Here is a 24,646-nt window from a genome sequence, read left to right as displayed (position 1 = left end):
GAGCAGCGGTATAAAGGGACGGAAATGTACAGCGTGTCCGCGAACCCTTTTTACCAATTTGCTCACTTATTATGAATACACTGGGTGAGAGACAAATGTAGCTGAGAAAATAAGCGCAAAAAAAAGTATTTTTTGGAGCGTTTTATTTTTTAAAGCTTTTTATTAATTATTAGCTCTTTATAAGTGATATTACTCAATAATTAATTAGTAATTACTGTAGTGATTTTATTGCTAATTAATAAATACTTAGTGTTTGCTTCGGCAGGAAATGCGGCGGTCTGCGACTAAGTAAACTTTCTGAATTTTATTATTTTTTATATTATCACAAAATTTCTCTTTGCTGTGTCTGTGGGAGCTGCCCAATTTCCTTTGCTGAAAAGAACAGACAGAAATAGTACCTTGAAAAAGTGCAAATGGGAATGGGAAATTGTGATCACTTCGCTTTAGCTGCCATTTTGTTATAACCGACTTCGTTTTAAGCGGGCATGACAGTGCTTTGTACAGTTTAATGCACAACAAATACAATGAACTTGCCCAGTACAGGGTGTCCATAATAAGCGTGCAAAGTTGTTAAAAGACTTTGTGGACGCCACATATAATTGATCTCCTCAATTTCTGTAACCACTGTTTAGAGTGACTGTCGGGGCACCGAAGGGCATTGGGAGCTCGAGCAATGATTTCGTGTGACGGGCACCGAATAAGAGGGGGCTTGATTTGCGTCATTGCAGGTGTGCTACCGTCGCAATGGCCACAACGAGGTGGACGAACCCATGTTCACCCAGCCACTCATGTACACCAAGATCCGCAAGCAGGCTACAGCCCTCGACATCTACGCACGCAAGCTGCTGGACGAGGGTGTCGTCACCGAGAAGGAGATCGAGGTGCGTCTTCCCAACTACGACGGGGGTGTGCACGTTCTGTCAGCTGCGATCGAGGCAACTGACCTTTTAACGCGGAATGTGTTTATGCGCTTATCTCCATCACAAAACGTCCCAGCATCAAATTCCGGTGTCAAATTTCAGCGTTACATTTTATGCATGGGGTTGATAAGACCATTGCCCATGTTTAGGGTTCTGCGTTTTCGGTTTTTATTTTTTCGAAACTCGGCATACTTTTTTCGGTGTTTATTGTAAAATTCAATTTTCGTTTTTTTTTTTGGCATATATTTATTCCCAAAACAGTTTACCGGTTTTTTTCGGTGAATATAAAAGAAGCACCATCGGACACCGGATGAGATGATCCTTGTAGCTGTGATATTTGCAATCACTCAAAGATTAACGACACATATACATTCGTGGTCCTCTCTACAACTTCCGCCAGGACACACCTCAAAATCGCGGAATTCGCGGGCATAAGTTCTTCAGCGCAGGTTTAAAAATTCTTGCTTCAAAGGGTTAGGGGTTCAGAGCGGGTCCCTACGTCCCAGTAAGCCCATTGTTGGTATTGTGAGCCATCTTACTCTATCCTCTGCTGTTCATTTCCATTTCCTTTTGCACGCCTTAGAGGTGTCGCCACTTTTTGTCCCGATGTGGTGAGCTGAACCCAGTTTTACATGGCCAAAACTCCACTCCTTTGTTTCTGATCTCTTTTCGCAAAATGGCACACTTGTACCGTGTTTGTTTCTATTTTTTCTCCTAAGGCCCGAAGCTACGTCATCCTGCTAATTTCCTACATTATCTGGTATATTTCGGTTATATTCTTCGCTAGTACGAACCAAGCTGGAATTTTCCTCTCATCTGCAATAGTATTGTACGTACGAGCCAACAGAAAATAGACAATGTTCGAAAGTGTGTCTTTTATATTTTTTACAATCGTTATGTTGGTTATTCATTTTACTATGAATGTCAAAGACATAAAAAAATGCAGTTACGCTATGACTTCTGAACGCCGTGGCTGAAATTTTTTTTTTTTTTTGAAGTGTTTGCATGGGATAATTCATTCCCCTAATCTTACATCATCTATCAACATTCATGTTCTGAGGCGAGCTTTGCAAACCTCTTCAACGTTTGAGGTGCATCAGGTCATCCAAACTAGCCCCATGTCTCGTATTCGACACTCGCGTAATAACCTTCATGTAGCAGAGTTTGAGATTTCTGACCCATGGTTTGTTGCATTGAAGTCCTTATTTACCACCGTCTAATACACCGGCTGTGCTTCATTACCGAGGCTTTGTCTGTTCATGATCACATAAAATAAATGAATGATTGAATGAATGAAGTTATTAGTGAGTACTATTTAGAAAGAACAAGGATCACTTATAAAGGTAAAATCATTGTCTCAACCAAACCAGCTTTTTTGTTTCTTTGTGTGGTACAGTAGAACCTTGTTGATACATTCCCGGTTCATGCGATTTCCCGGTTCATACGTTCACGAGTGAGGGCACAGGAAATGTCCCATAGAGTTGCGCTGTTTTTTTTTCCGGTTCATACGTTCCCGGATAACACGATTTCCGGGAAAGTACGCTCAACATTCTGCCAAATGTTGATCGGACTATAAGTTTTTTGGCAATCAACATTGCACTCGCATAGTCGGAGCTCCGAACGTCTGGTCTAGACGATTGAGCGCCTAGCAGCTGTCCTCAGGGGCATACGACCGACACAGCGTGCGCATTCGGAGCGGTCTCCCCCCTGATAACACCGCCGCTGCATCTATTGTTCTCTGCAACTTCCAAGAGTCGTCCGGGTGCACAAGGGCGTTTTGATTGGAATTACAGAACACACAGCGCGGTTTTACTGTCTTAGCTTATTATTCGATTACCGTAGTTAAAGAATCTTTCCCATGAAATACTAGTAAAGGATTCCAAGTACATACTTTACGTATCTCGATTGCAACTCTGGCGGCTTGGACGAAAACCTCGGCACTCTTCGCCGGCGTTCTCGGCTATTGGCGGTTAGCGTCCGCACCGCTTCGTCGGCGTAATAACCGCTCGTAACAACAGTGCGTCCATCTGATGCTGCCATTCATTTTCCTCTCGTCAAACGCTACCGCTGGTGAAAGTAGCACGAATGCTGTCGTAACAAGCAACCAAAGCAGCAGCATAAAAATCGAAACCCAAAAACTGCTGTCTATTGATTGAGCTTCGCCCGTGAGAGCGCATGTTCACTTCAGGTGTCAACACCGGAGCAGTATGTTCGCTTATGGCTTTTAAAACGTTTCCTAAGTAGACACGTAATTATGGGTGACTCTCGGTAACTCCAGCAAGCACTTAGGGACATTGTTCGGAAGGTTGAAAGCACCGATTGCAAGAGTGCACAAGAGTAACTCTAGACTAGGACGTGCAAGGGAGTAGTAGTGGTTAGTAGTAAATGAATGAACCTGGCATGTCTTTGTTTCTTTCTTTGTGTTGGCTCAGATCTCGTTACCTCATCAAGTTTCGCCAACGCTTCGGCAGCTTTGACTTCGCGTTCTGCCCCAAGTCCGTGCCATCCCATTTCACTATTTTTCCTGTGCTGTGTAATCTCAATTCGTTTGGCATTCTCATCGTAGAACTGCTTGTTTTTGCTTGTTTTTGAACTGCTGCTTGTTTTGTGTGTGTGTGTGTGTGTGTGTGCTGAAAAATAGTAAGTTCAGATCGTACGTTTTCCCGGGTAATGTTGTTTTTTTTTCTCACGGTTTCTTCAAAACGTATCAACGAGGTTTTACTGTACACATCTTTTTCTGTAAGTTGGGTGCTTTAGGTATACAGCTTTTACAACAAATGTGCCGTCAAAGGTGCTCTGCGTTTGGGTTTCCCAAACTTTTTTTAGCATATTTGGGTTGACTGAGAGCGACGCAGCGGATTTGTTTCTCAGAGGTGCTTCAAGGCCGGTTTTCGAGCAATGCTTTCTCTGCAGGATGAGAAAGAGAGGTACGATGGCATCCTGGCCGAAGCGTACAAGAATGCAGAGAAGGAGGGAAAATCCTACAACCGGGACTGGCTCGACTCTCCGTGGAGCGGTGAGTGCAAGCTTCACAGTGCTAACCGGGTTGTCGGGGGTTGGGTCGTGCCTGTGGGCCATGTTGCTTCTCTGTTTTCACTAATGAAGTGCTTTACACGGTCCGTGACGGCGTACGCAGTCATTATTACATTTCGACCGCCATAAAACGAGCTGGAAAAAGTAATCCCTCCACTTAGCGGGATTAAATTTTTGTTGACGGCGGATAATTACTTTGCGAAATTTGGGGGCCAAATCTCGCGAGGGCAAAAATACGTTAAGGCCGACTGTACAGATTTTTGGCAAGCGTGTGCGCAGCCGCTGGCGCTTCAAAAATAATTTATTTTGGAGTAAAGGAATGACACTTTAGACACTTCCTTCGAGAGTTTTGCGAGCTATTAGAATTAGTGTTGTTTTTTTAAAATGAGGTCACGTTTCTACAGGGTGTTTCCAAACGTTATTTGGGGGGAAAAAATATTGTATCTAAGCCAATGAACAGAGTGCAATTAAATTTTTTGCAAAGGTATCTTTAGGTGCTGCATTTATTATACAGTGCAATCCACTTACAGCTATACCACATATAACAATGTACCACTTATAACAATCAGTTTCTAGTGTTTTGAGATTAGAAGCGATCGGTTAGTCAGATTCAACAATAATCGGTTATAATGATTGCATTTTCGTGTTCTCCCATTATCATTATAAGTGGATTGTACCATACTGAAATGTTTCCAGTGCGGGTTTCTAGATGAAAATTCAAGCCAGAAAAATTTTGTTATTTGTATGCACGGGGAACAAAACTGAAACAAGCCATGGTTAAGGAAAAACACCACCTTAAATAATCAGATTTTTATTTGGTCACTCGATTTTTATGAAATTTAGAGGGTGTCCTCGCTTCTATCCCTAGTTGCACCGTACAACCTTTCATTTTCATAGGACAGTTTTATGTGGGGCTACAAGAAGAGGTGTCTGCACCTGGTAAAGGGTCACCACTGTTTCTTAGGAAATCTATCATACCAAATAGTTGCACAGTATTTAGCGCATCTAAGCTTGAGTCTCAACCAGAGCATATGGAGGGGGGGCTATCTATTTTTGATGCTGAAAACTTGATCGCCGCAAGCACATTTTCCTCTTCCTGGGGCTCAATTTCCTTTGAGGTTGAAGATCCAGGCTCCATCAGTAAAGCTATTCGGGCAGAAAGCTATGGGCTAGGCAGCGACGACGGCGATCCCCCTTGGTCGGAAGACGAGGCATGTGACGATGGCACAATTTGAGTTGGTCCGTGCGAGCAGCGTCCACCTGACCTGCCGCACAGCTTTGCCAAGCGAGAGGGAGATCCAGGGGCTTCCATTGAATATTGTTTCATAACCGGCATGTTGACATTGATCGCAAAACAAGCAAGGAATCTGATGCGCTTTCGATACACGGACTATCCAGCAACGGCGAGCACAGTCGGTAAGCAAAGCAGACAAACCCACGTGACTCGCTGTAAGCCAATCCCCTTTGTAGTTTTGGTTTTTTGTCCAATCAAAATAGGCATTGAGAGTTTTGGGCATGTGGAAGATGGATTTCTATGGATTTCTATGGAATTCTCACCTGTGCACTGCTTACTCTCAAACAAAGGGACTTGCCGTATCGGGATCATGAGAAATGCCGTTTACAACGATGGTATGGTGATAGTTCTAGGTCTCACTGTCGCAGAGCTACGGTAAACTTGATGTCTCTCTTTTGCAAAACATCAGACTTTAATGTCGTCGGCTCGTCGAAAATGTTTTATTTCTTCGTAGATATTGCAGATATCGCTATAAAACTTTAGGAAATAGTGCGTTATTAGTTGCTGAACCCCTACAAATAAAAATCTAAAAAACATTTTTCTGCCGAAAAATTGCGATTTGACACTTGTGTCTCTTAACACTGCTATTCAGCGATGGCATCACGTGGAACCAGTAGTAGAACTGCTGCAACATTTGTGCTAAAGTGCACTATGAACATAAATCTGTTACGTATCGTGCCAAATGTAATTTTTGCTAAGTGTTGTGCCACACGAGCACCGAGATATCAGTGATGTGATTGCTGCGCCAATTGCGCCAAACTGCGCCAAGGGGCAAACCCTGCTACATTCTGCTACATTTTGCCAAAATATGGGTAATCACTGTGTGGGATCCTGCTCAGCAAAATCACATAGACGCTTTAGAGAGGATCCAAAATCGTGCGGCACGCTTCGTCCTGGGGCTGTACGACCGCTTTTCGAGCGTCACGGACATGAAGAGTACATTAGGCTGGGATTTGCTGACATTCAGGCGGAAAAATTTGCGCTTAAAATTTCTATATAGCATTTATACTAAACACACTGGTATTAACGGTTTTCATTACCTTCTACCCCCTTACTATATTTCCCAACGTAAAGATCATATCCACAAAATACGCGAATAATCCACCAGGACGGAACTGTGCAAAAATTCTTTCTTTGTTAGGACCATTAGGGATTGGAACAATTTAAGTGTTGAAACTGTTTGTGCCGCAAATGCAGAAATGTTTTTTTCTATGTTGTTCGCCCCCTGCAATAATGCCTCAACGGCGCTGCAGGAGCTATCTGAATAAAGAATAAAGAATAAAGCCTGCACCAAAAGACCAATTTTGGTCGTCTTTCAAAACCGAAACTAAACTGAGTACCGTAATTGAGCATGCATGAGTTAGGTAGCGCAAGCGGCCGACCAACAAAAAGTACCCTGTATCAATCGTCCATCCGGTCTTGCATAGTTTTTCCCGCCACCTCTCGTTTCACGCTCTCGTCGTTCATGTGTCTCGTCTCGCGTCTTTTTTAAAAAAAAAATTTCAACAATAGACGCGGGCATGTGTTGACGCTTCAGTGCTTCTGTCGTTGTACAAAGCACTCCAAGTACTTTTTGACCTGATTCGCTCAGGTTCTTTTTTTCTGTGTGTTTAGCTTCTACCTCGCCTGCCGGCCTGGCAAGCACGTGCCGCTGGACTGTTTTTTGTCGTATGCTGGAAAATTACATTTTGCATACAATTTGGGAACCAGTTGGCGACGGAGCGGAGTGGCATGGTGTCTGTTTCGATCGAACAGCCATCTCCGCTCGCGCGACGAAGCACGTGCCAATGCAAGCCTGCCGAAGTTGCCCTCATGTGCATGCAAACATGACTGCACGACAGAGGCACCAGCCGGGACGCTTGCAGCCCATTGTTTTACGTTTGCTTAATTTTGACGAAAATCTGGCACGTTGGGAACCAGTAAAACTGTGGCGAGCGGTTTTTCGAAATCGCTCGGCAACGCCCGCAGCTATAGGCGTAGACTTCGGGGGGCATCGGGGCTCGTGCCCCCTGGTGAGATCCGGGGGAGGGGGGCGTGCAGAGCCGGATCCCATGCCCCCCCCCTCCCCCTCCCTCTGGGAAAATGGAAAGTCTACGCCGCCGCCCACAGCACTGTTCACTTGTGGGACGTCTCAATGTCTCTTTGGAGATATTGAAAGTGGGAAGTCATTACTAGCCAAAGGCAAAGCGAGGCTTGCAGCAGCCTTGTAGAAAGTTTCGAAAAGCAAAAAGAAAAGCACCCGCTAGTCTCAATGCACCTTTGTCTTGTGTATGATTTCTTATTGCACTGCAGTAGTTGCGTATTTTATCAGTCGGAGACAGCTTTCGTTTATTATATTATATAACTACGGTAGTCAACCTAATGCTGTGATATTTACTAATAAGCTGGTCATTTTCAAATAAATTTTAATATGTGCAGTTTGGTCCTTATTTATCTATAACGGTACATATATATGTATAATTTAACTGAAGGATTGCAAAATGTGTCATGTCATTGGCATTTCAGTTACATGTTGAAAGACTCCCAGGTGGTCAAACTTGACCATAATTTGTTTATTGCGGCGAGCGAAGTGTCCTTCGTTTGTCCAGCACTTAAAACGAATATGTTTATTTTTCTAAGAATATCTGCTCCAAAAGCCAATTTTACTGCTCCGAAACACTGTTTTGGCTGCTCCGAAAGCAACTTTTGCTGCTCCAAAACACTGTTTTGCTTGCTCCAAAGGCCACTTTTGCTGCTCCAAAACACCGTTTTGGCTGCTCCAAAAGGTGCTCCAAAACGGCTTAGGCCAATCACATCACTGAGATATGCTTAAACGAAACAAAAGATAAATAGTAATTAACATCAGTTGATCTAATACAGTGCAACCTCATTGATACATTCTTGGGTTCTACATTTTTCCAGCTTTTGCATTCAGAAGTGCCAGGTCCCCCAAACTCTCATATGAATGTAATTTCCTGCTTAGTGCATTTGCTTTCCCGGTTCTTGCGTGCTAAAAGCTGCCAACATAGTGCCGGCGGCGCCTCCCAATTCATAAGAAGGACTGATCCGTGGCCAGATCGTTCGCGTGACAACACATCCGTGGATTGTCCACCTCCGAAGTGCATTCACATGGAGGAGTAGACGAGCAGACGACGGCGAGGATCACTGAATCCACTTTGGTTTTGCAGAGAGCTGCAAGGTGCCAACAGTGCACAGTGGTGGCACTGTCACCGAAGAGGAAATGCAACATTGCTCGCTACAGCCATGGTGCTATCGCACAGCGACAAAAAAGAATTGTGCACTTCTGTTACGTATCGATCAAGGCAGAACATAACGTTTTTTGTTTTGTTTTTTGTGCGCATTTGCGAGGGAGAGGGATGGAAGGCAAGGTGCATGGCGCATCGCATTCCTCTCTTTCCCTTTCCCCCTTTGCCCAGCCAGGGGAATGCTACAGGCACGATGGCGAAACCCGCCGACGCCCTAGGGATGTTTGTGAGAGCAGAGGCCACAGTGGGTGGGGGTTGGCCGCTGCTGTTTTGGTTGTTTTCCTCCACTAAAAGCTTTCTGAAACAAGAAGCGGCACCTCTACGATGACGCCGGCTCGGCTCGGTGATTAGATACCCCCATGCCCTCAGTAGGGTGGCAAAATTTGGTCGCGAATGTAGGTAAAAATTCTTGGGTCACGATTATAGGTTGACCCATAATTTTTTGACAACATTTCCAAAAAAAAAAAAAAAAAAGGTTGACTTATTTTTGAATAAATACGGTAGTTATTGCTTTCGCATTAAAAAAAGTGCCGTTGCCAGACAAAACTCTTTTTAAGTCAATGCCGCTTCAAAAATGCACGAGTGTAAAGGGTGGTCCAAAAAAGCTTACAGCCTTTCCCTCCGATTTTTGGTGGGGGATTCACTTGAAAAGCATTTAACCTGGAAACATCATTTTGTGTTTTTGGATGAGCAACATTAAATGGTGCATCATTGTGTTTTGTTCTGTATTAGCATTTTTTTGCTGGTTAATTTTGTTGTGCAGTTCTTGGTTCCACGCATGAGGGAGCAGCTCGATTAGCACGATGGGCTTAGAAGTTGTGCTCTGTACTATTGCAGGTTGATCTTGTGTCTTGGTGGTAGGTGGTCGACCTTCAATTTTAAAGAGCTGTGCCGAGAAAAGTACAAAAATGTGAACCTAAACTTGAATAAATATGATGTGTAAAGGGGAACACTTCAGTTATCTGAACTGAAGTGTTGCACTATGATTAATTTTTTTAGACATTTTTTTCTTATTACTTATTCTAAACAGAATCTACTCTGAACTAAAAGTTGTGTGTTCATTTTATAACCACTTCCTCGTATTATTAAAAAAGGTAATAAGTAAAACCTTGTTATAACAAAGTTGAAGGAGTGGTCATAATTATTTCGTTATAAACATTAGTTCGTTATAGCCAATGTCCATTTCTTCCCTCTATTAGCAAGCAAGGGGAATTATGATTGCTTTGTTATATCCATTAGTTTGTTATATCCCATTTTGTTATAACGAGGTTTTACTGTAAGTAATATATTCTTCAATATCAAACAGAACTCCTTTTTCGTTATCAAAGATGGACTCATTTAGTGGTGCAGTCATGGCTTCATTTTTAAGTGACATGCTAACATATGTTGACATCTGATTTAAAGGGTAACTGCAAAGAAAAAAAAGTGTATTTTTAAACAGCCTAATTGGGACGAGCATGTCCCAAAACAATGTTTCCGCCAAAAACAAAATTTTTTCAGAAATATTGCGCGAGTCTGATTTTAGTTTGCGGCTATTTCGTCCGTTTCAAATCGTGCGCCACGAAGTTGGTATTATACGTCACGGAGTGGCTACTATATGTCACGTAGTGACGTATAACAGCCACTCCGCGCGCATAGAAAGAGCGGGAGTTTCAAATGTAGAGAAGTTTTGACCTCGACTAAATTACATCTTGTGGCGTAAATATTGGTAGAAAAAATGTGGTTTTTATCGGAAGATTTGTTTTGCGACATGCTTGTCTCAATTAGGCTGTTTAACAAAACACTTTTTTTTTCTTTGCAGTTACCCTTTAAGAGTGTTACTGCTTCAAACCAACAATTTGCCTGTTACAAAACCTACCACAAAAAGGCTCGAGGTACACATAAGCTTTTCTTATGAGTTGTGAATGCAAAGGCACGCACTTCATTCTTCCGCTCCCTTATTTTATCTGCTGTGTATCTGCGTCGACGGCAGAGCACGCCCTCTTTTCGCCGCTGTGGCCATGCCGCTGACCATGCCGCTGTGGCCATGGGGTGGCAGTCGTTGAAACTGACGCGCAGCGGCCAATGGAAGCCTCGTTCCTTGAAACTACGACGCGCGCCAGCCAATGGTACTGAAGCCAAAATCCATCAGCTTCACTCCGCTCCTTTGGGATCGGGGAAACTATGTGCCGTTTGGCGAGGCTTTTCGCGTGGTTTCATAGCTGGGAGCTGGCTTCACTTGGAGAAAGGAGTTGAGGTGCTGTTTGGCGCGCCGATGACGTCGGTTTGCTCCATGGGACCCAGGTAATGCTTTCTCATTAAAAATCAAACACTGCTTCCATCCCTGTGGAGCCAGAACTTGAAAGCTTCTTTTTGAGATGGGCACGCCAAAAACAGATGCAGCAGATCCGAGCTACCATCCGCGAGTGTGAGCGTCAACCCAACGGTCCAATTCTGTTTTTCGCCAATGGCTGCTACGGGCTCCATCGGAAATGATGTTTGCTGTTGACGTCGTAGTTAAAGCAGTTGGGTTTAGGGCGTCCGTCATCGATATTGCCAACTTCTTGAAAAGAGAACGTCTGCCGCTTTCAGAAATTCTATCACGGGTCCGCCGCGTGTGAAGCAGGTGCGTTACCTCGGAGTTATGCTGCAGCTTTCACAATCCGTTTTAGATACGGTATTTATGGAACAAACATGCGCGTACAAGTCTAGTGTAGTGCGTGCCAGTACGGCTACAGTTGCTGCGACATCGCGACAGAAAATTCTTCGTCATCCTCGATTTCAAATTTGATCTCAGTCAATTGTTGAAATAAAAAGCTACGGCTAGGTGGCGCACGCCCCTGCCCGATTAGTAGGGTTCAGCCATATCTATCCGTCCAATACCACCTAGAAGACGGTCTTGCACATTACGTCTTAGTTTTGCGGATCCCTGAGTTGCCCCGAGCGGCAGACACATTGAATTTCGACAAGAGTACAGCACAAAGCGCCAGACGTGGGCTGCTTGGTGTCGCCGAATGCTGGAGTCACGCTCATCACGAGGTGTAAAAAGATGCGCCGGCAACAACTCCAATGCATCTCGCCATTCGTGGTTGGGAGAACTGCAAGGTGCGTGCTTGGGACAACTGAGTCGATTGAAACTTTTCCCACGGTGCGTGAACGCGACACCGGCGCCCAACGACTTTGCTGTGACTTGACGCAGCTGTTGATGTGAATGTGCCATGTGTCATTGCGGAACTGCTCATTTCTTCTTCCCGCGCAAGAAATAACGCAATTTTCTTTCTTCGAATATATCTTCTGAAACCTGCATCTACGAAATTTAAGCACAACGTATGTGCACAACCGAAAAGCACCTTCATAAGAAGTTTCGTCGCATTCCGTTCATTGGCTTATTCGTAAATTTTTTTTACACCCGAATAGCGCTCAAGAAAATTCCGTAAATAGTGCTCCTGTTAGAGGATGCGAGTGTAAAGAGACGGCTGCCCCAGGGTTCTTCGGGGACCGGGACCCGATCAAGTGCGACCCGACGGGCGTCTCGGAGGAGATCCTGCGGCACGTCGGGGTGGCCTTCTCGTCCCCCCCACCGGGCAACTTCAAGATCCACCCAGGCCTGAAGCGCATCCTCAAGTCCCGTATGGAGATGGTGGAGCAGAAGCAGGTGGACTGGGCCCTCGGGGAGGCCATGGCCTTCGGCTCCCTGCTCAAGGAGGGTGTGCACGTGCGGCTGAGCGGCCAGGATGTCGAGAGGGGCACCTTCAGGTAACGCCGACTGCTGCACCCCGTTTTTTTAAAGCTTAGGTTTGTGCGATTAGTGGAATTTTCTATTGGTAGTTTCGAATAATACGCTGTTCGATGTTCCCTTCGATATGAACTGCAGCATTCATGCTCTTCAAAGTGTAGATTGCATTGGGTGAGCCCTGTTGAGCTCGCTTCTTACCGAGCGCCGGTACACCTTCGGAAAAGCTATACACGCGGTACTTGCTTTGCCACGGCGCATCCTTGCTCTGCGGAGAAAAGCCCATTTTCAAACCGGGATAGTGCACGGGTGCACCTGGTGAATTTAAAGAAACGGAAACTACTTGAACCTACTTTATGGCAATGTAAGCATCAACAGCTACATTGCCATAAAATTGTAAAAAATCTGATCGTGGCTAACATGCGAGAGCATACGTTAGGCTGCTCTTCCTGTCAATCTGCCTTCATAATTTGTGCTTGGTTTTTTTTTATTTTCCAAATTTGAGATTGAAGAAAGGACATTTGCATGTAGCAAGCGGAGCTATAAATCTCAAATAGGTAGGCGTTTGTCGGGGCGTAGACACAGCTGTAGGATTCCCCATCCTCTAGGGAACATGCGCGTGACCCGTGTAGTATTTGGAAACCGTCCCAATAAGGAGAACAAAGAAGCCCCCTCGCAATCAGTTGAGTGTGGGCTATGTTTTGGGTCAACATGAAATAAATCTGTAGGCAAATTATTCCTTCTCATGAGACTTGGGTTTTTCTCATTTAAGGACAGCTCCGATTTGGGGCTTTTCAGTTTTTCCAGTTCTGTAAAACCTGCCAGGGGGTTCATCTTTAGGGCTTATCGGCATATAACCGGAAACATGGCACCCTACTGGTGACAAAAGGGCAAACAGCGTGCTAGAAACAGGGACAAAGTAAAAGAAGTGCATGGGACAAGCGCTGCTTGCCCCTTTGTCATCATGAACTGACTAGCCCACATGGCCACCCTAGTGGTGACTCCGACCGATGTTCTCTGCAGCCACCGGCACCATGTGCTGCACCACCAGACCATAGACAAGACCACCTACCGGCCCCTGTGCCACCTGTGGCCGGACCAGGCGCCTTACACGGTGTGCAACAGCTCCCTCTCGGAGTACGGAGTGTTGGGTGAGGCCTCCCCCTCTTCTTTGTTTTGAGCCTCAGTCTAGAGATCAGATCGGGCCGGAATTTTAAGCCAGACCCGACCCTATAAAGCCTTGGCCCGATAAAGCCTTGGCTCGAACCCGGCATGAGCCCGACTGGACTTTCTAAACCTAAGCCCAAGCCCAACTTGACCAAAAGCAAATTTGGCCCGATCTGGGCTCGAGCCCAACTGCTATTTTCGACATGAGTTCAACCCGAACCCGGCTCGAATTACACCGAACCATTAATTCTGCCTTTGTTTTGCATGGCATTGTTTATATTGAACGAGAATTTCCAATCAAGTTAAACACATTTGTTTCATAGGTCTGCACAGCCATTTTGTTTACCTGGGCTGTTTCTAGAACGATGATGCGTGTTTCAAATAGTTCTCTTTGTTTCGCCAGTGATGCAAAGTAAGAAATAGGCAGAGAACATGTTTTGGTCGTTTTTACAGTATCGCATATTATGTCTGGCTGTCAGTGCAATTGATTAATTTTATAAGTATTCAATTAATCAGTAGCAAATGATCAGGTTAATTTTTGAGTTGTCGCTCAACCCTATACATGTTAAAACGGCACATGAATAATTTAATGGTGAACACACTTGAACAAAATGGTATGTACTTTCCTGCGAGACGCATAAGTACGGGTGTAAGTTCGACATCAACAAGTTGATCGGCAAGCTTGCCCCCTGTTGTAATTGGTCAGCGCCACGCCTCATGCGATTGCAAATGCTGTATTGTGACGTGTGCTTCATAGTGATGTGACCGGTCTATATTTGCGACTTTCCTGAGGCGTTAGCAATCCAGTCAGGTATGGTGCTGACCAATTGCAGCAGGTGGCAAACCCGCTGCGATCAACCGACACCTTGACCAACACGCCGATGTCGAACTTAGCCCCATGAACGGAAGATGGGTAGGACGGAGCTCAAGGATAGGATTATATTTAAAATGTGCAACGTGCTTATAAAAGAAAATAGCAATAAACGTCATGCTCATTTTTATCAGCACAATGCACACATCGCTTTTCCAGGTCTAACCCCATCCTGAGTTTCACCATTCGCTATGACCCTTCCGCAGTTCGCAGGGCTTGACTCCTGCGTGTTCTGCAAGAAAGTGTGCGCATGGGCTTTTTTCAAACGCACCAGGTCTGGTGGGGCAGAGTCATTGATGTTGATAACTGTGTCGCAGACCAGTGGTTCTCAACCATTGATGTTTCAGGGACCGCTTGTCGATTGGCGGAAGTGATAGCTCCGCGGGGTGGGGAGAGGGAAAGTTTTGGGATATGTATATGAAGGGATGAAGGAATATTATATAGCTAAGTGCTCCTGTAAACTGGACTTCTCTCATTGACGTATACGAAACAAAATTACCCAAAGGTGGGGATATACCCGTTCTCTACACGAAAAAAACAAAATCAAGTTTATTGCCGGGTTCACTGATGAGCAAGGTTTCCTGGATCTTAGAAATGCCTTTGCAGGGGCCGCGGTTTCCCATTTGAGAACCACCGGCCTAGACGGTCGTCATAGTTTAGCGGGCTTTGTATAGAACCTAATGACCTGAGTCACAATATTCAGATTGGCGCTGTTTGTGTTAAAACAGACTTTCCCCTACTTTTTTTTTGGTTTTCAAATATAAAAAATCTTTGCCCAAATTCTGGAATACTTCTCAAGGTCAGGCCCTCGGGACCCAATGCCTCCAACTAGGCGTGACCCGAGCCCGATGCAATTCGAGATAAATCGGCCCTAACCCGACCCGAACCCAAACGGTGCTCTCATATATTGGCCCGACCTAACTGTCGGGTCGGGCTAAATCTTTCGGGCTTGCCCAAGCCCACGCAGATTTCTACCTTGGCTAATCTGTCGATCGCACTCCCATCTTTTTATTGTTACATAGGTAGGCTCATTCTACTTTCAGAGTCGTTCCCGCTCTGAGAACTGTCACACACTTTAGGCTGTATTTTACAGAGTGTTCCACCAAGGTTTTGTCTGCTACGCTTCACACGTGCGCACAAATCTACCTGGAAAAATGGGTTTGGGTCTTTCCGGGCAGGTTTGTGTGCACATGTATAGCAGTGCACCCTGCAAGCATGAGAAGCCACCTAGGAGCAGGCTCGGATGAATGTGAAAAACCTACTTCTATTGCCAGTTCAGATGATCAGGTCCTTCATGCAATCTAACCCATTAAAATGAATACATGTTCACAAAGTAAAACTACAATGTAAAGACAGAGCGAACAGGTTGTTAGTTTAAAACTACAACTTCATCCATTTCTTGTGGTTTCAGTATGTTAGCATAGCCACTGTAACATATTTATTAAATATTTCTGTTGAATAGGTAAGATACCTGGCCCCATAGAGAAGCTTATCTGCAAAAGACAAAGGTAGTTCAATCAACAGCGGAGGGAAAGGCATAAAACAGATAAGAACTGGACGAGTCAGCTCTCCAACTTGCAACACAAATGTTTAATGAAGTGACCCAACACCCGTGTCTCTTTCCCGGGAATGGGTGTTAAAGGTTTCTAGACAGTCTTTTAAAAAAATGCATCCTACCGAGATCGAATAGGTAACGCACATTTCTTTTTGTTCAAATTGGCACGAAGCTTTTTCTCTCTTTGCAAACCCTAACGTGCATTGTCTTTCTCGTCGGCCATCCGATTGGTCGGATGCAGGCTTTGAGCTGGGCTTCTCGATGACTAACCCGAACGCCCTGGTGATGTGGGAGGCCCAGTTTGGGGACTTCATGAACACGGCCCAGTGCATCATTGACCAGTTCATCAGCAGCGGGCAGGCCAAGTGGGTGCGCCAGAGCGGCCTCGTCATGATGCTGCCCCACGGCATGGAGGGCATGGTGAGGGACTCTGGGCCACGGCCTGCGCACGTGGCGGGGGTACGGTGCCTGGAACGCGTTTTCGGCCGGTCCTTTTGCCACCTTCTCATTTGATGTCCCCACACTTGTGTCACGCTGTCAACGGAGGCAATCCCGACAGCGTCACGGCAGGGGAGTCTGATACGGCAGACGACTGTTTTGCTGAGGGTTGCCCGCCAGCCTTACAGCCCAGGAAAGGTTGAGCAGCAACATGTTCGGACGTCGCAACCGCAGCAACATTTGCGTCTGCTCATATCTCTGGCCGGTGCCGGAACTTTTACGACCAATTGCCAGAACCGTGACGTCTGACAGCATGACACGCCAGCTTGTTGCTATTTATCACCGCTTTGGATGCATAGGGGGGATGGGACGGTAAACACAGCGGTTGCAGATGCATTCCAGGCATTGTGTTTATAGAGTCGACCTTAGTACCTTCGTGTGGGCTGCGTTTTGGCTGGTGACACCAGACTATTTTCCGTACGACGCTTGCGTCTCTAATTTTGTTCAGGAGCATGTGAGGGAGTGCCTCCAGACACAAGCCCTTAGCTTCGACCGTGCTGAGGTGGCATTTTTTTTCCTGCTTCCTGGCGAAGTGCATGCCGTCTGCATAGTTCTACTACAAAGAATGTCATCGCATTGAGGCACCCAAGGTCTACCTGTCTAAACAAAATCTTTGCTGCAAATGGGTCATTTTCCAAATGATCGCTTCGAAATAGTACTTGGTTAGATCACGAGCACCCTCTAGCCACAGGCATGTCGGCTGTACCCCACTAACTCCTTGAATTGTGGCGATAGGAATCGCTTCCTTTTTCATTGTGGATTCCCCCCCGCCCCTCCCCAATGCTAATACAAAGAAGCCTTACCTCTCTGCTCGGTTAGTACGTAGAGAAAAATGGTAACAAATACATTTACTTTGGCACCTGTATTTGGATGTGAGAGTAAATCATCAGTTAGTATAGTGACCATATCCTGAAAGTAGTTCAAGTGCCAAAAGAGATGGGCTCTGACCTTACTCTCCACGGTTACATTCCAGAATATGGGGCATTTGCTGACCTCGCAATCTCTGAATGGGTTCTTGTGTTATCGTTCCTATTTTTTTTTCCTTCTCCAAACTAATTTTTTTGTAAGCAAGATTATTTTGTTATTGCCACCGTTTTCCCTTTGTACGCTTGTACTCCCAACTTTGAGGCTACGGAAATCGGGGAGGAAATGCATGAACAAAATGCAGTGTCTTTCCCTCTTTCGTTTTATTTTGGCGCGGACATCTTCTAACCGCAAGGCCCGTGGCCGCGTCATTCGGGTTGGATTAATGTTCTCTGATCGCTGAGTGCGCTTTGGGGTATTTGTACGGGTGGGCAATCACTTTGTGTTTTTTTGGAAATCGATTTTCGCCCAAAAAGTGGGGTGGGCGACGACTCGGGATATTACGGTAGTCTGTTGCAGGTTTAGAGGCCAAGACAACCTCCTCCCATAAAGCCCTCCACTCTTTCCTTTTAGGGGCGAAGCTCCTTAGGGTCTAGCATTGTCCATCCGTCCGGGGCCCGTGCTCGCATCGATTGCACTGCCTCCGGGATCGACTCACTTAAAAAAAAAAAAACAATGTGCGCCCGCACGGGGGTTCGAACTCAGGACTGCTTGCTTACGAGGCAGTCGTCTTAACCACTACGCTACACTCCAACGTTGCATGTAGCCGCTCAACGTCTATGCAGGAGAGGGCGCTGCGGTCAAATGCGTATATAATCGCGTTAAACTTTGCATGCATTGGCTCAACGTTTATAGACGAGAGGGCGCTGCGGTCAAATGCTCAACTGCGTATATAACCACGATCCATACCACACATTCTCTTTCTGACACGGACCGTTGACTTAAGTGGTGGAGATGCGTTCCCATGGCTTCTAGCGGATCCAAGCTGATCCGCTAGAAGAACCACTGGCTCTGCATTTCACCGACCATAAAGCAGTAATAATGAAGTCGAGACGCAACCTGGAACTCAGCACTACCTATGAGCAATAAAAAAAAAAAATAAAATCAGCACCATTAGCACTACCTATGAACAATAAAATCAGTATCATTTTTTTTTTTTTTTTTATTTATTTACTGAAAAGAAATATTTTACACAAGATAGCGTACTGGCCCACGAAAGCAGAAATGCTTGTGTGTGGGTCCAGGCAGCCAACAAAACACTGCATACATCATTACACATAAGGAAGAACTGTGCACTATGCAAACGATATCAACCTTCTATCCACAGGTATTACCAGCGAGCGTTTGACACCATTTTTTGACTTTTAGTTTCACCGCGCGAATGGATGTTAAATTACTTAAAGTTTCAGGCAACGCGTTAAATAATGCAGGGATGTAATATTTCCTTTCTTTTTTACCATAATTTGTTAGAACTTTCGGCAACATAAATCTCTCTGTACGCCTTAGATTTCTTTTCTTAACCTCGTATTTGAAATCATTTTTATAATAATTACTTGTTATTGCTACATATTTATGAAATTGATCGAATGAGAGTATGCCAAGTGCCTTCATTTTTTCTTCCAGTTCTAAGCCATCATGGACTGAACCATATGAAACGTTATTCGCAATATGCTTTAAGACCCTATCAATGCCCTTTCTTTTGTACCCTGAACAATTCCCGTATATCGTTATTCCATACCGTAAGATTGACTCCCCTAGAGCTCTGAAAATAGACTGTCGTAATTTTACACAGCATGCACTTTTTAGTTTCTATATATACGCGGATACTAAACGGAGCCTTCTAGTAATATGTTCTAACTGCTGTTTCCAAAGTACGTGCTCATCAAAAAATATACCTAAATATTTAACTGAAGACTCATATGTTAATGGCTTACATCTGCAGATTGATTGATCTTGCTCATGAAGGTGGAGATATATGTTTGTCTTAAGTTCAATGCGCTTATGAGGGTTACGGAAACATACTAGCTTAGTTTTTTTGGTATTTAGAGAAATTTCGTTACTTGAGAACCAATCTATTAATAAGTTTATCTCACTCTGAAAAAGAGGAACCGCTTGCTCGTAGTCATAATGTGGTAATAATAAAACGGTATCGTCGGCATACTGAAACATTCTAGACTGCAACGGTATTGATCCTAGGTCGTTTACATAAATATTAAAAAGCAAGGGGCCTAAGGTACTGCCCTGCGGCACCCCACATTCGATTCTTACTTTTTCACTTGTGTTGTGACTAATTTTGACCATTTGAAATCGGTCTGTAAAGTAGTTTGTAAAAAATCGGTTAAAAGGACCTCTGAATCCGTGCTTTTCGAGTTTGCGTAATAGAATTTTGTGGTCGAGTGTGTCGAATGCTTTAGATAAATCCACAAACAAGGCAAGCGCTATCTTATTATTTTCAAGTGTCTCATGTACACAGTCGGAGAAATCTTCTAGTAGTGAAATCGTACTTCTTTGTTTTCGGAAGCCATACTGCGCGTCATTTAATACCGAAAATTTGTCGCAAAATCCATTCATGCATTTTTGAACCCATTTCTCTAGGATGTGAGCGATCACAGGTAATATAGATATGGGTCTATAATTTCCAACTTCTTTCTTATTGCCATTTTTATAAAGCGGCCTTACTATTGATACTTTTAGCCCTTCTGGAATTTCACCCGTTGTCAAACAGCCGTTGATGATTTTAAGTAGCATTAGTTTTAACTTTGGATAGTTATACTTTAAATCCCGTACACGAATTTCATCTATCCCCGGTACCTTTGTAATTGACATTGAGTTGATAATATCGAACAATTCTTGTTCGTGTAGCTCTGCTAAGTGTGCCGAATTTAAGCAGCCGATCTGTTTAGCTGGATTTTTTCCCACATGCGGCAATATATTCTGCTTTAAGGCTTTTACAGTACTAACAAAACTGCTATTGAAGGACTGCGCCAGTTCCGTGTAGTTTTCTATACTGGGAAAATTATTTTTTATTGTATCGTCAATATTTTTTTCTTTTTCTACCAATTAACTCATTTACGAGATCCCATGTTTTCCTTGAATTTCCTGCTGAAGCAAATTCGTTTAAGTAATGCTTCTTCTTCGACAATCGAATTCTAGCTGTTACTTTATTTCTGAGTGCACGAAATTCATTTTTAAGATTTTTATCACCGGGATTTTGCTTGCATCTTTGCCATAATTTCTCTTTTTGATGACATAGTTCTAAAATATCATCATTAATCCACATATTTTCTGGTTTTCTTTTTTTTATCTTTTTAATCGTGGAAGAGGTTTTATAAATCTCTTTAAATCTATTTACGAGCAAATTGTAAGTGGTGATATGATCATACATTCCCAATGAATTCCAATCATACGCGCTAATGAGACGGTCTATCTTTTTATCATCTAAGACTGTTTTAAGCACTGTACGGTTGGACGTGTAATTGGCTGGGTTTTCCACTAATACCGCAAGAGCTATACAATAATGATCCGCGACTTTTTGTTTAATCACTGCAGGAACTAATGTCACATTTCCAAGTCTAGTTATTATATGATCAATACATGACTTAGTTATTTTACAACCGTAATATTCTTCTCTCGTGTAATCTAGTATTACGTTCTCTAGACCAAAGGAAGAAAGAACATCTAAATAATTAGAAACTCCGTATTTTGTTTCGTCCGAAATATCAATATTGAAATCACCAGCTAGTAGAATATGATGGTTGTTATCGAAATGGCGAAATAGGACAGAAAATTCCTCACAGAACATGTTTATGTTTAAATGAGGCGGTCGATAAACCGCGCACACAATATATGAAGACGAAGATTTGTGAATCGAGACTGCGCAAACTTCTGCGTGGACCATGGATACGTTTATCCTATCTGAAAACCAATCATTCTTTACAAACATCAATAAACCACCTCCCCTTTTTTCTTCACGACACAGACAATATGAGTTGAAACCAGCCAACGTAAATTCCGAACACGATTTTTCGTCCACGCTAATTTCGCTCAATATTAATACATCCAGCGATGCCAGTCTTCCAGATAATATAACTAAAAGTTCGTCCCAATGCCTGCGCAAGCTTCGGACATTTACATGCAGAAGGCTAAGCTCTACATTACTGCAGCTACTCTCCGTCTGCACTCGCGCCCTATAAAGGTCCCATTCGCGTATCGAGTCGAAAGTGCTCTCCATTGCTACGTTAGTTTAGTTAAATCTCTTTCACTTTCGATACGGATGGCACCAGCGCCTTCTTTCTGCCGTACGAAAATCTTGCCATTTCTCATCCACACAAACTTGTACGCCTTTGCCCTTGCACATTCCCTAGTTTGCCAAAGTAGACCTTTCAGTGTTTTGGTTAAATTCTCGTTAATGTAAATATTTTCATTTCTTAGTGTCACTCGCTTCGTCATCCACAGGTCCCTCGTTTTTCTTTCCGCAAACCTGATAAGAACCGGTGGTATTTTCCCTTCCCTCGACCTAAGTCGGTGGGCAGCCTCAATGTCCTCTGTGCCTGGTTGCGGAAGGTCGAGTTTGGCAGCTAGGTCTTTCAGAACGTCTAATACATTCTCGTTGGGTTGCTGTACGATTCCATGGATCTCTACGTTTTTTCGCCTGGAGTACTGTTCTGCGTTATCTACTGCTGTTTTCAGGTCTCGAATTTGAACATCCTGCTCCGCCACCCTTGCTTCTAGTTCGCCTGTCCTCTTTGTTAGTTCTGTTATTGTAACGCTTTGTGTGTCTAATCTTCGCAGAAGTTCATCATACTTTGCTGACAGGTTAGTGATGGCGGTGTCTATTGCGTCGACTGTTTTCCCGTGGTGATCTAACTTCGCCATTATAGTATCACCTTTACCAGTCTGAGTCTCCAACGCTTTTTCAATAAATTCTATTCTGCTCAAGACGTCCATGAGTCGCTTGCTAATGTCGTCATTTTGAGCTACTATCTTGTCCAGACTCCTCTCGCGAGTGCTCAGTGACGCAGGCTGTGTCGGCGACCCCCCATCTGGCGTCTGTTGGTCGTCAACCGCGGTGGACTGACGGGCTGCATGGAGTGTGCATGTATTGCACTTCCATGCGGTACGCCTCTCTGGCGACAGAGCCATCAGAGCCTTTCTGGTCACACCTGAGCACTTTCCAGTATGATAGGCGTGCTGACACTCTGAACATGCCGCAACAATACCATCCACCGGCAAAGACTTAAGACACGCAATGCATTCACTCTGCGCGGCCATGGCGGACAAAATAGCGGATAAAGGGGCAGACCAGCGAAATGCAATCTGTACACTCCCGCGGTATACAGAAGGATGAATGCAAGCTTACCTAAAACCCAAAAAGGCACAGCTTAGTACTTGCTCAGTAGCATTTCGCTGGTCTGCGACGTGTTCCCTTGCGATCGGTGCTTAAGTAGGCGGCGAATCCAGAGATGCTCGATGCACCCGTCTGAAGATAACAACGGCGCCCGCACCGCAGTCCGCCGAAACTTGCACGGCCCTGCACTGCCGATGACGAGGCAGTGACGCAATGATGTTGCGTAGCTTCCTTGATTCTCGCGACTTGCGCTGAGACGAAGGCTGGCGGCGGTAGGCCGGTCAGCTGCGATGCTTGCTGCCGTGTTTCGCCGCCTAAAACCCAAAAAGGCACAGCTTAGTACTTGCTCAGTAGCATTTCGCTGGTCTGCTACGTGTTCCCTTGCGATCGGTGCTTAAGTAGGCGGCGAATCCAGAGATGCTCGATGCACCCGTCTGAAGATAACAACGGCGCCCGCACCGCAGTCCGCCGAAACTTGCACGGCCCTGCACTGCCGATGACGAGGCAGTGACGCAATGATGTTGCGTAGCTTCCTTGATTCTCGCGACTTGCGCTGAGACGAAGGCTGGCGGCGGTAGGCCGGTCAGCTGCGATGCTTGCTGCCGTGTTTCGCCGCCTAAAACCCAAAAAGGCACAGCTTAGTACTTGCTCAGTAGCATTTCGCTGGTCTGCTAGGAGAATCTGTCATACAGTTTGTGGCATGCACATTACAACAAAACTGCCAGAGCTTCGCCCCTATCAAAATCATTCACCACGTGGAAATGCGGCCTTTTTATTTAGCAGCACGAATGCTGGAGGGGAGGCGAGGAGGGGTTTGCCTCCTCTCCACCGTTCACTCTACTAAAGAGGAAAGAGTGGAAGGTTTTGCAGAAGAAACTGGTCTTGGTTTCTTAACCTGCAACCGACTATAGAGGTGTGACTTCATATTATGTGAGCTCTATTTGCTCATAAGGCACATTTTCTTTTGCTCAACCAAAGTGGTTTATGGGCTACTCGGGCACTTTTAAGACTTTTGCTAGGAGAATCTGTCATACAGTTTGTGGCATGCACATTACAACAAAACTGCTGCTTCACTTTCACAGGGTCCCGAGCACTCTAGCGCCAGGGCAGAACGTTTTCTTCAACTCTGCAGTGAAGAGTCCGACGTGTTTCCCGTAAGTTTCCTCTTACACTTTTGTTGATCATTAGCGGTGAAGCGAGAAATTGCCCGCAAGTGCTTACTTGATCCGTCACGAATCGTGCCCATTTCGTTGCAGACCATAGACGAGGACTTTGCAATGAGGCAGCTAAACGACATCAACATGATTGTGGTCAACTGCACGACGCCGGCCAACTATTTCCACGTGCTGAGGAGGCAAATTGCACTTCCGTTCCGGAAACCTGTAAGTCCACTGACCGTCTGGTTCTTCAATGAGTGATTGTTGATGTTGCATCGTTGGGGGTTAAATGCTGTCTTACCGTATTTACCTGATTCTAATGCGCACCCAGTTTGCATAGTGAAGAAAAAAAGGGAAATTTTTGTGCACGGAAGATGAGCAAAGTTTGTTGACTTGCAAGCATATTAGTCCTTGCACTCGGAGAGTTCTCTTTTGCTGTCTGTGCACCAGAGCATGTCGTCCCCAGTGCCGTCCATTGCGTTAAGAGTCCCACATTTCTTGAAGGAACGCTTTAGCCATATCAGCTTTTGCAAGTGTGGGTTATGACTGAACAAAGCAGGAACAAACGGGATGAATATGGACAAGCGAACGCTACACCGCCATTTTGTAAGGGCGATGTCGTGGGCGTCGCAAGTGTTATTTCGGTTTTGTATCAGATTGTAACGCACATGCCATTTCTATACCCATTCTCACCTCAAGAAAAAAGCAAGTTTTGCGCATTGTTCATACGCGGCGCGAAGTAGTTTTTACGAGATTTGGTTGTGAGAGGAAGAAGCAATGCTTTTGGCATTTGAAACATGCACTTCTTGATAAGACAACATATATCTAATCTCAAATGCACCCGCATATATGTAAATTCTCTACATGAAAGGGAAAATCAGTAATGCTCTGCAAGGAGCCGGACCCTTTTTTGCTACGGTTCTCGAGGTGAAAATGGGTATAGCTGCTTTTTTTTTTTAAAGGTGGGCGTTAGAATTTGTAAA

The 24,646-nt window shown here is 44.7% G+C and overlaps 1 protein-coding gene across 2 annotated transcripts in view; it reads left to right on the top strand.

Moving 5' to 3' along the window:
* The window catches only part of LOC8028018 (2-oxoglutarate dehydrogenase, mitochondrial), a 95,185-nt gene that overhangs the window by 50,201 nt on the left and 20,338 nt on the right, over nucleotides 1-24,646 (top strand). For both annotated transcript variants that reach the window (XM_029968527.3, XM_029968528.4), the window contains exons 12-18: nucleotides 729-881; nucleotides 3,834-3,936; nucleotides 11,957-12,227; nucleotides 13,228-13,355; nucleotides 16,039-16,217; nucleotides 23,589-23,660; nucleotides 23,763-23,888. In XM_029968527.3, the coding sequence (XP_029824387.1) occupies nucleotides 729-881; nucleotides 3,834-3,936; nucleotides 11,957-12,227; nucleotides 13,228-13,355; nucleotides 16,039-16,217; nucleotides 23,589-23,660; nucleotides 23,763-23,888 (1,032 nt within the window). The remainder of the gene's footprint in view (nucleotides 1-728; nucleotides 882-3,833; nucleotides 3,937-11,956; nucleotides 12,228-13,227; nucleotides 13,356-16,038; nucleotides 16,218-23,588; nucleotides 23,661-23,762; nucleotides 23,889-24,646) is intronic.

The sequence above is a fragment of the Ixodes scapularis genome, unplaced genomic scaffold (assembly GCF_016920785.2).
Source record: "Ixodes scapularis isolate PalLabHiFi unplaced genomic scaffold, ASM1692078v2 PGA_scaffold3__209_contigs__length_174095766, whole genome shotgun sequence".
NCBI classification, from domain to species: Eukaryota; Metazoa; Arthropoda; class Arachnida; order Ixodida; family Ixodidae; genus Ixodes; species Ixodes scapularis.
Note: the sequence above shows the minus strand (reverse complement) of the source record. Positions and strands in the feature narration are given on the sequence as shown.